Source organism: Podarcis cretensis (genome assembly GCF_951804945.1).
Source record: "Podarcis cretensis genome assembly, chromosome: 5".
NCBI classification, from domain to species: domain Eukaryota; kingdom Metazoa; phylum Chordata; class Lepidosauria; order Squamata; family Lacertidae; genus Podarcis; species Podarcis cretensis.
This window is the reverse complement of record NC_137174.1, coordinates 61,753,594-61,767,511: the sequence shown is the minus strand read 5'-3', so window position 1 is coordinate 61,767,511 and position 13,918 is coordinate 61,753,594. Positions and strand designations below refer to the sequence as shown.

At 40.6% G+C, this 13,918-nt stretch overlaps 1 protein-coding gene across 5 annotated transcripts in view; it reads left to right on the top strand.

Annotated features, from left to right (window-relative positions):
- Nucleotides 1-13,918, top strand: part of DGKD (diacylglycerol kinase delta) — a 74,550-nt gene that overhangs the window by 5,139 nt on the left and 55,493 nt on the right. For 4 of the 5 annotated variants that reach the window (XM_079978648.1, XM_079978646.1, XM_079978649.1 and 1 more), the window contains exons 2-3: nucleotides 11,383-11,493; nucleotides 13,415-13,495. In XM_079978648.1, coding sequence (XP_079834774.1) covers nucleotides 11,383-11,493; nucleotides 13,415-13,495 — 192 coding nt within the window. Of the gene's footprint in view, nucleotides 1-7,771; nucleotides 7,792-11,382; nucleotides 11,494-13,414; nucleotides 13,496-13,918 lie in introns of those variants that run through there. The other variant, XM_079978647.1, reaches the window with a different exon arrangement.

The window sequence follows — 13,918 nt, the reverse complement described above, 5'->3', positions numbered from 1 at the left end:
GAAGTGTGGTTTGGGGATTAATACTCATTTGTTCCCTGTTTAGTTAGCCCCCACCCCCTGACGGTAATATGTGTTAAATTAATGACTTCTCTTCCATTGTAGCTTTTTATCTTTTCTTTCCATTACAGTAAAGTATTGCTGTTTTACTATAGTGAAAAGAAAAGAGTGGGGAATGGTGAGAAACCACTAATTTAATGCACACTTTGGGAGTTGGGAAATTGGCCAAATGGGCAGTTCAGCACTATTCCTGCAGCTGCACTGGCCAGGGTAGAAATGGAATGGGCTTAAACCTGCAGACGGGAGCTTTCTGTTTAAAGGAACAGTTACCCTTAAAAGCTCTAATTTCATGTTGCCTGTCCATGATGAACAGGCTGCTGCTGCAAAAAGAAAAAGCCACAAGTCAGGCCTGAAAAAACACTGGGCAACAACACAGAAAAACAGTGGAATGTAATAATCTGAGAGTGGTTGGTGAGGATTCCCCCTAAGAAGTGAGTGAAGAAAAGATGGCAATTCCAGGGAAAAGGACAACTCTGATGTTAATTTGAGCTTTATAGCTGCTCAGTCACATAAGGTTGACTATTTAAGATATAGGAAGGTTCAACAGGTCCTGAACAATAAAAGAGAAATATACACGTGACAGTATGCTTCCAATAAACCACAAGAATATATTATAAACATATATTTCCACATAGGTACCTTAGGTTTGTTCTTGCTGTTACTCTGAACAATTACTGGCCTTGAGGAGTTTCTGGAATTGTAGTGTTAGTTCTCAGCTATGAATTTAGTCTCCTAAATCATCCAGTGAGTTACAGTTTAAGTGCTCATTGCAATAAATCTCAAGTGCTAAGCCACTGCTTTGCTTGCATCTCAACCATTGGCAAGATGATCTAAAGTGTCCTGAAGGCCTGAAACATGGCTAACCAGAAGATTCTGTTTTTACTTTAGTTTCTTATTCACGCTCACAAAGCAATTAAAGGTTCCTGTTATTTAGCAGTGTGCACTAAAGAACAGGTGGTACCTCTAGCACAGGCATAGGCAAACTCGGCCCTCCAGATGTTTTGGGACTACAACTGCCATCATCCCTAGCTAACAGGACTAGTGGTCAGGGATGATGGGAGTTGTAGTCCCAAAACATCTGGAGGGCCGAGTTTGCCTATGCCTGCTCTAGCATATAACATTGCTGCTTAAGATCCTTTTAGACTAAGTGACAGCCTTGCTTAGTGATGGAAGCAGTAAACCGAAGGCAGACTGGCTGTGATAAAGAAAACTGTGAATCTGAAGTACAGTGGTACAGTGGTTACATACGCTTCAGGTTACAGACTCCACTAACCCAGAAATAGTGCTTCAGGTTAAGAACTTTGCTTCAGGATGAGAACAGAAATCGTGCTCCGGCGGTGCAGCAGCAGGCCCCATTAGCTAAAGTGGTGCTTCAGGTTAAGAACAGTTTCAGGTTAAGTATGGACCTCCGGAACGAATTAAGTACTTAACCCGAGGTACCACTGTACAATACTTTAATAACAGAGTTTTGTGTGTGAGAGAGAGACTCAGTAAAAGCATAATATTGCATTAGACATTAAAAGCTGTACTATGCCTTTACTCCAGTGGACCTGTAGAGAGAGACAGGATTTTGGGAGAGGTGTTATGTGTTATGAAACACTGAATTTTGTAGTACAGCCTGCTTAGTATTACTCATACTCCTGTCTTTACTGACCTTTGCTGATGCACAAGCTGGGCTGGAGGGAAAAGGATCAACAAAGACTCAGATTTTCCCAAAGAGAGTTCACTTTACAAGTTGACACCCATGGCTCTCTGTGTTTTCCAGGTTCCAGGAACCAGAGAAGCATTTCTGTGAATTTATATGAATGTTTAGGAAGTAATTGTACAAAGTTAGTTATAGACACAACACTGGCTCCATGTTGCTCCTGACTTCCCTTTAGTCATTGGCTGAGTTTACTTATTATTTGGAATATTTACAAACTACTAAACATTACAAAATACCATAGCAAATGTATAATGACAATAAAAATATAACAAAATAAATCAGATACAACAGTTCATAATAACATAAAAAGAGCCTACTGAATCATGCCTGTGGCTCATCTAGTCCAGCATCATGTTCTCACGGAGGCCAACCAGATGCCTGTAGGAAATCTGCAAGCAGGATTGGAGCACTACAGCACTCTCTCTGCCTGTGGTTTCCAGCAACTGGTATTCAAAAGCATTTCTGCCTTCACATTTTCCAAAGGGAAATCTGATGCTGCCCACAAGTATCTGGAAAAGCCTCTCGAGAAACCCTGTGGAAGTAGGAAATATTTTAGCATCAACACAATATATACAATATATGTTGGAGCTTGTCTAACTTAAATGGGCAATGTGTTGCAGAAGCCAGGTCCCATTGCATTGAGGTTTTCATGTTGTCACACCATGGCTGAGATGCATAGATTTGAGGCCAGGGATCTTCTCCATGCAGATCACATGTTCTGTAAGTGTGTCTTGGCTGTGGTTCAAAATAGAGGGTAGGATTTTATCCTAAGCATCAATTACCCATCTAGAATGTGGGAATAATGATTACTTCCCTTGCATGGGAAGGTAAATATTATGAAACATTTAGTGCATTAAAGTATGTAAATGAGAAATGTGAATGCAGATTTTTAAATAAAATTAAACCAGTATTAATTATGTTGCATAATATTTTACAATCTGCAGTATTTTGCTGCTTTAGAATTCATTGTGTTTTCTGGCGCTTATGTTGTTTTATTAAGAAGTCTTCTTTACATCATTACTTTGTCCTATTTTTAACAGTGCGGTTTACCTGTAGTTTGCAGTGCAACAGGACGTGGTGAGGACCAGCAGCAATAAAGACCTTAAAAATAGTTGCCAGCTAGCTAAAAATAGAAATGTGAGACAAAGTAGTTCAGACAATATATTTTATTTAAACGGCTGTATGTGTGTTGTTGACCAGGGCTAATGAAGCAATGACACATTCAGTCATATTTGCTCCAGATTTTCTCAAATGGTTCCTCTTCTGTAGAAGTGTATTTTCAATTCATGATTAGAAAGTGGAAAAAATGACCAGATGCAGACATAATATGAAACCGTGGTATGTGCTAACCATAGTCAAGTATCCATTGTTTGAGCTTCCAGATGTGTAGTAGACAAACCATGGTTGCTTGTATGCTTGTTTCCCACTTGTTTCCCACTGGCTCAGCATCCAGCTTCACAAGTTCACTCCTGCCTCCTTGTTGTAGCAGCCTTTTGAGGCAAAGCAATGATCCTAATTGATTTGTTAATAGTATATGAATTCAGACATAACAACAAACCACAGAGGACCTTTTCAGTAGTCCCATTTTCTCCCTGGTTTGTGGAATGCTTCACCTGGTGAGACCCACCTAGTGCAGACTTTGTCATTTTTTCAGCCCCAGGTCAAGATGTTTCTCTACTCCCAGGTATTTGATGTGCTAATGGTGGTTTCCTCATCCATCAACATTATGCATAACATGCACCTGCATTACATGCACCTGCATTACATGCACCTGCATTATGTGCAGCTCAATTAATGTTTTCAGGGCACATCACAATCATTTGGATCTTGACATCCTTCAGAATGGATTCACTGACTAGTTTAAAGTGTTTTAGTGCCTCTTCAGAAGGTTATGACATCAACTTGCACACCTGAAAAAGAAACATGAAAATTTATGTATTTAGCATTTATGTTATATAAGAAATAAATAATGAATGCTTACAGACAGCTCACCCCGTTGTGGGGATTCGAACCGCCAACCTTCTGATCAGCAAGTCCTAAGCTCTGTGGTTTAGACCACAATGCCACCTGCGTTCCTACTAACCATGCCCTTACTACCATAAAAAACAAACTACCGCAGTAGGGAGGTTGGGGACAGTTCATTTCAGTTGAGGAAACAATTCCCTAAAATATTATTTGATTTGCTCAAATGGGCAGTAGACAGATGTAATATTTTGCTGCTACATGGGTGCTCCAATAAAAATGCACCTAATTTTCTGGTCTTGTGCTTTGCCACTCACTGTACCACAATTCCATAATTCCGAACTATTTTTAACAACAGCAACAAAAAATTAAAGCCTGCAGCACAGGGCAAGAGGCCTTACAGGATTAGAGCCAGAACCTACACATGTTTATTCAGAAGTAAACACTGCTATTTTTAGTGGAATCTCTCCTTTCTAATCCTAGACATGTGGTTTGGGGAGAACAGAATTCTCATGTTCCTCTTGTTTTGCAGTGTCCCTCCCATTTGAAGTTCTAAGCGCCTCAAGACATTTACTTATTTTACAAAATGTGTAATATTGGAATTGTCTTCTTCAGGGGAAAGGACCTGCATTGCCGGGCAAGAAATAGCTCTGTAACTGAAACTGTAAAGTTTGTGATACAGAAAGGAGGGATTTTCCCAGCATACAATTTCACCTACCCCAAGGTCAGCTCCTCCCAATGTGGCTCAAAATTCGAAATTTTTCTGACCACAACTGCAGAGAGGTTGCTCTTCTATTTCACTCCTTTACTCAAAGTCAGTTTTTTTATATAAGAAAAAAGATGAATGAGCACTGGGAAAATGTACCGTATATTTATGGAATGATGACTGCATCATGTGGACCCCCTGTTAAATATGAGTTAACAAGCCATAGCAATTGCACAGTAAACGTCGTCTGGAAGCAGACATTATTTATTTTTATGTTCACAAATGGATTCCTCCAAACTCACAAACAACATGGGGTTGGATCCAGACTTGCATTTCTGTGAACAAAAACAGAAGGGACTGAGCTTTAGTGAAGGCTCCTGCTGGAGGAAGGAGGGAAGACAACTTTCTCTTATAGTCCAAAACTCCACCTCCCACGCTGTTCTTGCCAGAGCATGTTTTCAGGGGTCTGCAGAGGGAAGGGGGAATCTGCAAAAATCATTGCTTCTCCTCCAGTGCAGCATCTTGTGGTGTTCTATCCATAGCTAGTCTGGATCCTGCTCATAGTGTGCATTCTCATTCCTTATTCCTTAATATGGAAAAAATTAAATATGGAAATACAAAAAAAGCTGCCACCGGATTAATTTCATCTGTAGTACATCTTCCAAGATGTCATCATATCTGAAATCTAATATTTAACTTATCTTTACCACACTGCAAAAAAGGGACATTCTTATCATAATTTCAGTTAGTATCCTGACTGTGAGTCTCCTTTAAAGATTATGTGATGCTTAGATTAATGGGTCCTCATTGCCTGAAGACTTAGTGATAGTTTGAGAAATAGTTGATGAGTACAAATCCCATGCAGCCTCTGTCTCTTGGTTCACATAGGCTAGCAGAAAGGGGAAAGAAAGCTGTTTTCATGACTGCAATTGAAAGCTAGTGAGGTGTATGTAGTTGCTACAGTGTTGGACTTGGATGTGGAAAACCCAAATTCAGCACCAAGTTACAGTGTTCAGTGGGTAACTTGGTGCAAGTTACAATGTCTCAGCCAGTTTACTTTAAAGGGTTGTTTTGAGGACAAAGCACAGCTCCAAGCTCTCGGGGTCCACAGGTTTTGGCTGGTCTTTCTGGCCAAGCCAAAAATTGTAGCCTCCAGCTCATCCACCCTAATTTTTTCCTGAGTGGCAGAAGCTGGGTGGTGGAGAAAAGTCTTTGCTTTTGCATAAGGCGTCCCAGAAGTGCTTTGTAGTGGCATCCATTCATTCTTGAAGATAAGGCCACTGTGGAATGTGTGTTACTGAGTGCCAGTGCTCAAAGGTACACAGAGCACCCTCAGGTCACAGTGCCTAATACTCCCCCCCCCACACCTTTCCTGCTCCAAAGCAGGAATACGGGAGTGGAAAGTAATTACTGGTTTGGCCCTGTGTAGCTAAGGATCTTCAGGAGCCTTCACCTTGGAGGTGCAGGACAATCCCCAGCCTTCCTTAGAATCATAGAATCATAGAGTTGGAAGAGACCACAAGGGCCATCGAGTCCAACCCCCTGCCAAGCAGGAAACACCATCAGAGCACTCCTGACATATGGTTGCACCTTTGGAAATGACAGGGATTGCCACACAACTGCCTGAATGATTCCACCCACTTCTACATCTAGGTGGAAGGCTTGCTGCTCACCCTGCATGCCAGAGGCAGTACTTATTGAAGTATGTTCACTTTTTAACACACTTATTCACAACTTTGGTGTATTCCCAGTTTCATTTTACACATCTATCACACGTGTTTGAATGGACAGGCTCTTCTAAAAACATGATGATTTAGTTACAGATAGGTAGCCGTGTTGGTCTGCCATAGTCAAAACAAAATAAAAAAATTCCTTCCAGTAGCACCTTAAAGACCAACTAAGTTAGTTCTTGGTATGAGCTTTCGTGTGCATGCACACTTCTTCAGATACACTGTGTGTATCTGAAGAAGTGTGCATGCACACGAAAGCTCATACCATGATGATTTAGATATTAGTACAGTAGTCTTTTTGTTGTTGTTGACTTCAGGGTTGGTGTTTGGCTGGAAAATGAATAGGTTTCAGCAGTCAGTTGGAATACAGAATCTGCCACCCCCTTTCTACAACACCCCCTCTTATCACTACAATGTTGCCTCTACATTAGCTGGACAAGCAAAGTCCTGCAACTCAACTGGATATTGTTGATAAGATGTGTATAGCCAGTAATATGTACATGGGTCTACAAAAACCACCAGCTGAATCAGAGCCATCTGACTTGATTAAGTTTAAGTTTATCCTGATGACTCCTGTGCAGATGGCAGAAAGCAGGACCTCATGGACCTGCAATAATAAAATAAAGGAAGCGACCATAGATCCCGAGCATTGTCAGGAAGTGGTAGAAGGCACAAATACCATGCAGCCTCTGTCTTTTGGTTCACATAGGACACTCAGCTGCCAGCAAGGGGAAAGAAAGCAGTTTGAACAACTCTTTGCAACTACTCATTCCTCTTTTAAGGAGTCATTGCATCCTTTGGGAGGGAAGTGAGGTTATAGAATTCCAAATTAATTCCTGGTAATTGTGATAACTTTTAGTTGACTGGTACATGCATTTATTCCCAGTAATGATGCAGATAATTAAAGTATCATTGCTTCATATGACTGACTGGTTGCTACGGAATTTAAGAATAAATTCCTATAATAAGACAGTTTATTTTTGAGTGAGGAGGCAGAGTAAGATTTCTCCCTTTATCCATTTGCTGTGGATCACTGTTCACGTAATGATACATGACCAGATGTTGAAGATAGATTCTAAGTTCTTGTAAGGATTGTAAAGGGAGGATAAGGAACATGTCACGTTGCTTTCAACCGTCACCATTTCATCAGATCTCATTGCTCAGAAGCATTCACCAGTATCAAAAGGACTGAGCAATATGCTAGCTGGGAAGTGAACATCAAGCCAAAGAAAAGCAGCAATGCTTGAAAAAGAAAACATGCTATAAAGTCATCTTGATCTTATCTCAAGCCCTTTCCGCCCAAACCCACCAAAGTCTTTACTAAGCTGTCTGCCTATAAATAGAAGCAGCTCTCTTGCAGAGATGGGCAGCTGTAAACTACAGGCTTTTTCTCTCCCCCAGCAGCATCTGTGTTGTGTGAGAGGCAGCCCAACAACTATGTCAGGGGTTTTTTTTGCTAGCCTTTCATGTTTAAGTCGTGTACCTATGAGGTTCCTGTAGATAGTCTAATGCAGGAAAATGCATTGGTTTACTTTGGGGGACAAGAATGTTGGCAGCCTTTTTGGGTGGTGTTGTTTTCTTTGAAAGAGCATTCTTTAAAAGAGATGGAGGAGTGCTCATCATTTGCACAGGTGAGTTTGTTCTGTAGGTGTAAATTCAGTCCCTGAATAGACTGGAAACAGGGTTGGGGTATCGGTTCACAAATATATGAATAAAAAGAATAGAATGGGAATTGAGTACAGAGCATCAGTCTTACAAACTTGTGCTTAAACTGCAGGTTGATTAAATACAAAATCAAACCAGCAGTTTGCTGGTTGAGCCTGAAATATTTCTTTGATCAGGATGCGTTGGTAGGAAAGTTCCAGAAAACAAGCTAAACTGTATAATTTAGGATCTGTTGTTACCCTTTTGGGGGCTGGTATTTGTTTCTGTTTTAGTTCATCAAATCATGAACCATTCAGTTGTACTCCCAGTAGTTCTTCAAACTATTATTCATGTTTACCACACAAACCTTGCCTATATTTAGCCTGTTTTTAAGTCTTTGGACTATTGGATAATAATTTTCAGTTGTTTCTTTAAGAGCCTCAGTGGCATTTATCTTCTTATTCTGCAGACCAAGTTTGGGACTCTTTGCATAATTTCCTGAAGCCGCATAGTCACAGGATCTCACCAATAAAAATTCTCAATATTTCTGCCCAATACGTTTTTCTTTTCTTTTTCATGGGTGTAGAGTATGAACTAGGAGATGTGTTCAAACCTGCCATAGTAGTATCTCTGTAACTTACCTGATACCTCATGGAACTCACAAAATGGCAGTTCCACTTCCAGTAGCCTATCACTTTCATTCTTTGAGGTAGAGTCCATCACTGCCACTTTTTTCAGTTCTTTCATTTACTTTCAGCTCATTATCTTTCTAGGAGTAGCAGTTTGAAGGCACAAATTCTCCTGATAACTTAGGACTTTCCCTAATTTTATTTATCGTCTTTGATATTGTAGAGCTCTTATAAAACTCCTCTGCCATGCTGTGACTGATTTGAGACAGGTATAGGAAAATTAGGTATGGTTAAGCTCAGCTGTTCTTCTGCTTCTTCCCTGTAGTGCATCATCAATTCACTCCCTTGCTTGAGTCACATGCAGCTGGGTTTTTTTGTAGAGCATCCAATCTTTGATTGTGGCATGCCATTATGTGGACTGACTTGTGGGAGGTACTTATGATCCTTTTTGATCCCTTTCAGTTTTCACTGGAGGTAGGAAGATGAGTTTGCTGAGCCAGTGTGGTGTAGTGATTAAGAGCAGTGGACTCGTAATCTGGTGAACTGGGTTCGATTCCCTGCTTCTCCACATGCAGCTGTTGGGTGACCTTGGGCTAGTCACACATCTTTGAAGTCTCTCAGCCTCACTCACCTCACTTACCTTTACCTTTACCTTAGTCAAATATGTGAGAGGAGAGCATTCCACAGTCAAGGTGCCAATATTGAGTGATTCCATCCTCCACAGATTATTGGTTCTATCTTCCTATATTATTTCAGAATTTACTTGTCTGAAAATTGTTTTGTATTTTTCTCTGTAAAGTGTGTGGTGAGTGTGTTGTACCAAACCTTTCCTATTTCCTCACTGTATATCTGTTGAATCTCACTGAAAGTCATAGGAAAACAGTAATAACTTCTCTCGCAATTCCACTTTATAGTTCAGGTCATTCTGATTTTGAAGAGAGAAGTTCCATGCTAGGCCAAGATGACATTTTTTGGCATATAGCATTTTGCTGATGAACAGCAGTTTGGCAAAGGAAAATATGAAAAAGCATAAATAAATCTGCAACTGTTAGGGAGGGCAGGCACTTTAAGTTAATGACATCCTATGATTGCAAATAGACATTTGCCTAATAATCTATGGTGAACAGGAATTGCCTCTGACTAGCTAGGAAGGAAAGCTTTTGCAAGTTGGAAAAAACTTGACTTTTGATTTCTAACAAGTAACTAACAAAGGTTTTGGGGGCAATCTGACTTTTCAGCAGACTTAGCTACTTCAGCTTTTAATATCTCTTGAAGAATTTTCAAATCACTCAAGTGGGATGTTAAGTTAGTAGGGACTGTATAACAAGGTTATTATTGTATCTTGATTGTCGTACTGGCTTCTAGTGAATACATTTAAGAACACTGCTGTGCTCTATATACAGTATGTTGCTTTTGTAGCCTTTGGTTACAGAATGACCTAACAGACAGCTTTATGATATCCCTGCAGCAGTTTCTCTTAATGATGTTTTCCCACATTGAACTACTTGAAGTACTTGTAGATGGTGCTTTCCTTGGAAAAGGGGTGTATTAAATGGAGCATTAAAACCCCATATTATGACACTTGCTACTGGCAGGAGCTATGTATTCGTAGTGAATTAAAGCTCTAACCTTTGCTTTCGTTTTGTAGTCCTTCAGTTATTGTTAAGATTCTGTGTTGGTAGCATTTTAATGTATCTTTTGGTATTTAATACGTTCTTAAGCTGGGTTAACAAATGTGTATCATAAAGAGCAACTAAATGAATGTCAGCTAAACATAGCCTTGTAGCCTGGATATGCATATTATGCGAATGATAGTGTGTGGGGCTAGATGTGGAGCAGTGAGAAACTGTGTGTAGACAGACTTGGCACTTTAGCCTTGGGAAATGGCAGCCAGCCAGCCAGCCAGCCAGCCAGCCAGTAAGCAGTGAGTCAGAGCCAAGAGTATCTGAAAAAAAATACCAAATATAAAAGCTGGAAGGATTATTCCTGTCTTTTTATTACTGCCCTCCACACTCCCTTAAATATGCAGACCGTTTCCTGTGGTAGTCAGATGCTGATAGCTTTACAGGAGACAGACTGCTGTGTGCTCACTTTAGTCAAACAGGTGAGATCAGAGCCGTAATTGGACAGGACAGAGCTCTGACTTCAGACACTGAGGTTTTTCTAAAAATGTTTGCTGTATCTTCATCAAAGCTTGATAAGATCACCTTGACTAGTTTGAAGAATTGTATCCTTCTCACACCAAGATAATATCTCTCTCACACAGGAAAGGAATCTCTGCACTGTGTGTTTGACTGTTGTTTATTGCACTTGGGTATAGATAAGATCATCAGCTCAGTTTTATGAATGTGTTGGATATTTCCAGCAGAGGGCAGTCAAACAATAAAGAATATTGATATCAAAGCCAGTACTTTCCTTCTTTTTGTGGTTGGGGAGGGGTAAAATCAGAAAAATTGGCTGTTCATAAAGAAATGCTTCATGTGTGCAGAGGAGGGTGACCAAGGTGATCAGAGGTCTGGAAACTAAGCCCTATGAGGAACAGTTGAGGGAGCTGGGTAGCTTGGAAAAGAGGAGACTGAGAGGAGATAGATATCCATCTTAACATATCTAAAGGGCTCTAACATGGCAGATGGAGCAAGCTTGTTTTCTCCTGCTCCAGAGGCTAGGACCCAAACCAGTGGATTCAAGTTACAAGAAAGGGGGTTCCAACTAAACATCAGGAAGAACCTTCTGACGGTAAGAGCTGTTCAACAGTGGAACGGACTCCCTTGTAAGATGGTAGACTCTCTTTCATTGGAGGTTTTAGGCAGAGGTTGGATGGCCCTATGTCCTGGATGCTTTACTTGAGATCCCTACTTTTCAGGGAGTTGGACAATATAATGACCCTTGGGGTCCCTTCTGACTCTACAATTCTTTGATTCTATGACTTGATATCTTCTTGACTTCTAGACTATTATAAAAGAGGGCATGCTGATGAAACAGACCAGCTCATTTCAGCGCTGGAAGAGACGTTACTTCAAATTGCGAGGACGAACTCTATACTATGCCAAAACAGCAAAGGTATGTGGCTCTCCATGAAATTATGGGAGGGTAATAAGGAATAGGAATCATCCAGTTTGTATGACTACAGCACAAGGGTTACTAGCTACTAAGAGTGTTTACACTCACAAACCTGCTACTCAGGAGTTCATAATTGTTGCTTTACTTTGGTAAAACTATTAACTATTCTAAAATAGGAACTGGTTATCCCTTACTTAAGTACTGATAGATTGTTTTTCTTTGTGTCCATGAGGGGTAGAAACACAGGAAGCTGCCTTATACAGAGTCAAGTCATTGGACTATCTAGCTTTGTGTTGTCTACCCTGACAGACAGCAGATGAAGTCTCTCTCAGACCTACTTGGAGATGTTGGGGATTGAGCCTGGTGCCTTCTGAATGCAAAACAGATGCTTTACTGCTGAGCAGAACATTGATGCCAAAATTATTACAAAGATATGATTAAATAATAAAAACTGGCATCACATTTCTATATGTAGTAGAAGTTCTACATATATTAAAGGGGGCCTATATTGCTAAGAGCAAAAGGAGGCTGGATCTCCCCAAAGTTTATTTCTGCATGACATTGGTTGACACTGATCCTAACACCCATAGGATCAGAAAGGATAGGTGTCTCTTGTGACTGGATAGTGAAAGCACTTGATGTACTGTACATGGATTTCACTGAGAAAGTTAGTACTCAAAAGAGCCTCAGCCAAAACTATGTATACCAAGTGTGTCCATTACCAAGCCCAAGGATCATTTTGCTGCTTTCTCTCTTGTTTTATTTTCTGCCCCTTGCTTTTATCTTCTCAGCAGAGATCCTCAATAGCAGAGGATTAGGGTGAGGATTAGGATTCAGCCAGAAGGAGATTTTCCCTGCTCCCTCCCTTGGTAGGTCATATTGACTCACCTGTCAAGCACCTGATGTTACTGTTATGTCAGGTCACCTGCTTCTCCTTTGCAGTGTGACTTGAGTTCAAGCCAGGATGCAAGGGAAAAGGTTCATTTGCACATGCAGGTTGGGTTTAAGCCATGTTTACAAAGAAGCCCTGCTTGCAAGTAGGGGTTGCCTGCATGTTTGGCACCAAGGGCTGCTTGTGTTTGGCACCAAATTTAAAAGGTGTTGAATGCAAACCCTGCTTGCCAACAAACTGTCAGGAGCACATTTGAAGGCTCCCCATTGGTCTACTTCAGCTGTGTCTTTACCTGTCTCACACCTAACATCATGTATGTCTAATGGGGAACAGATGATTGTGCCTTTAAGAATACGACCTCACAGGCCAAATCAGGATGCTTGCCAGGCCTAATTTGACCCATGGGGTGGAGGCTCCCCATGCTTGAAATAGATATCTCCTAATCTCCTATAATGCCCCCAGATCAAAAATTACATAGCCAATTTAATTTAATTTTAATCAACGGGCTTCTTTGTACTTAAAAGCATCTGGCAGATGCTTATTTCTGGAGTACCTGTGGAATAATGAATAGTTATTTCTTCAATTTCGTGCCCACCATTCACCACAGGGTCCCAGGGTGGGTTATGGCTACTTAAAAATGCAATATTAAAATCAGTTTAAAACTATATTTATAATGAGGTCAGAGGTCAGGGTAAAAAGGTGCACCTTCACTGTGCAATTTGGGAAGTGCAGGAGTCATGTCCGGAATTCCCCATACGGCAGTGGCTTGACAGGGAAATGGAGTGTTATAGGTTGCCTCTATGGGAGATGCTGTGCAAATTCTTCGCCTTGCCCTCATCCACACACACCATGCAGGATTTTGAGGAAGCTCCGATTGTTTGTCTTGCAGAATCCATCTTATTCTTCGCCAGCACCAACTACCAGAGGCAGTTCTTTTAACCCTTCGTTATATATATATATGATTTGTAACAGTTATGAAATAAACAAACAACCCAATTGAAGTTTTACATTTATTATTCCTTTTCCCAGTCAATCATTTTTGATGAGGTGGATCTGACAGATGCCAGCGTGGCAGAATCCAGCACTAAAAATGTCAACAACAGCTTCACGGTAGGATTACTCATCACTTTGTGGAATGAAATTATAAAAGTATCTCAGTTCTGTTCACAATAATTCCATTGTTGATAAAGTAAATAATATAATAATATACGAAGCTGTAATGGGCAAATATTATTAGAGTGAATAGGAGATAGTGGGAGCAAGTGGCATTGATATTGATGTTTGCCTCCTATGTGCAGAATGGGAGCAGGGGGTAGCATTTCAGGAGAAACAGGAAGATTTCCCTGTGCAACATCTTTTCCCAGCTAATTTTCCCAGTTTTAATCAATAAACACTTAGACTTGATGGTAGGGAAAGTGGTTAGGGCAGAGAGTTGCAAAGAAAAAAATAGTAGATGAGCCAGGGTCAAGTATACACCTGCTGTTTCTCCCCTGGAAATTACTTGGGGCCTCCACTTGGTACATGGGAGCTGGA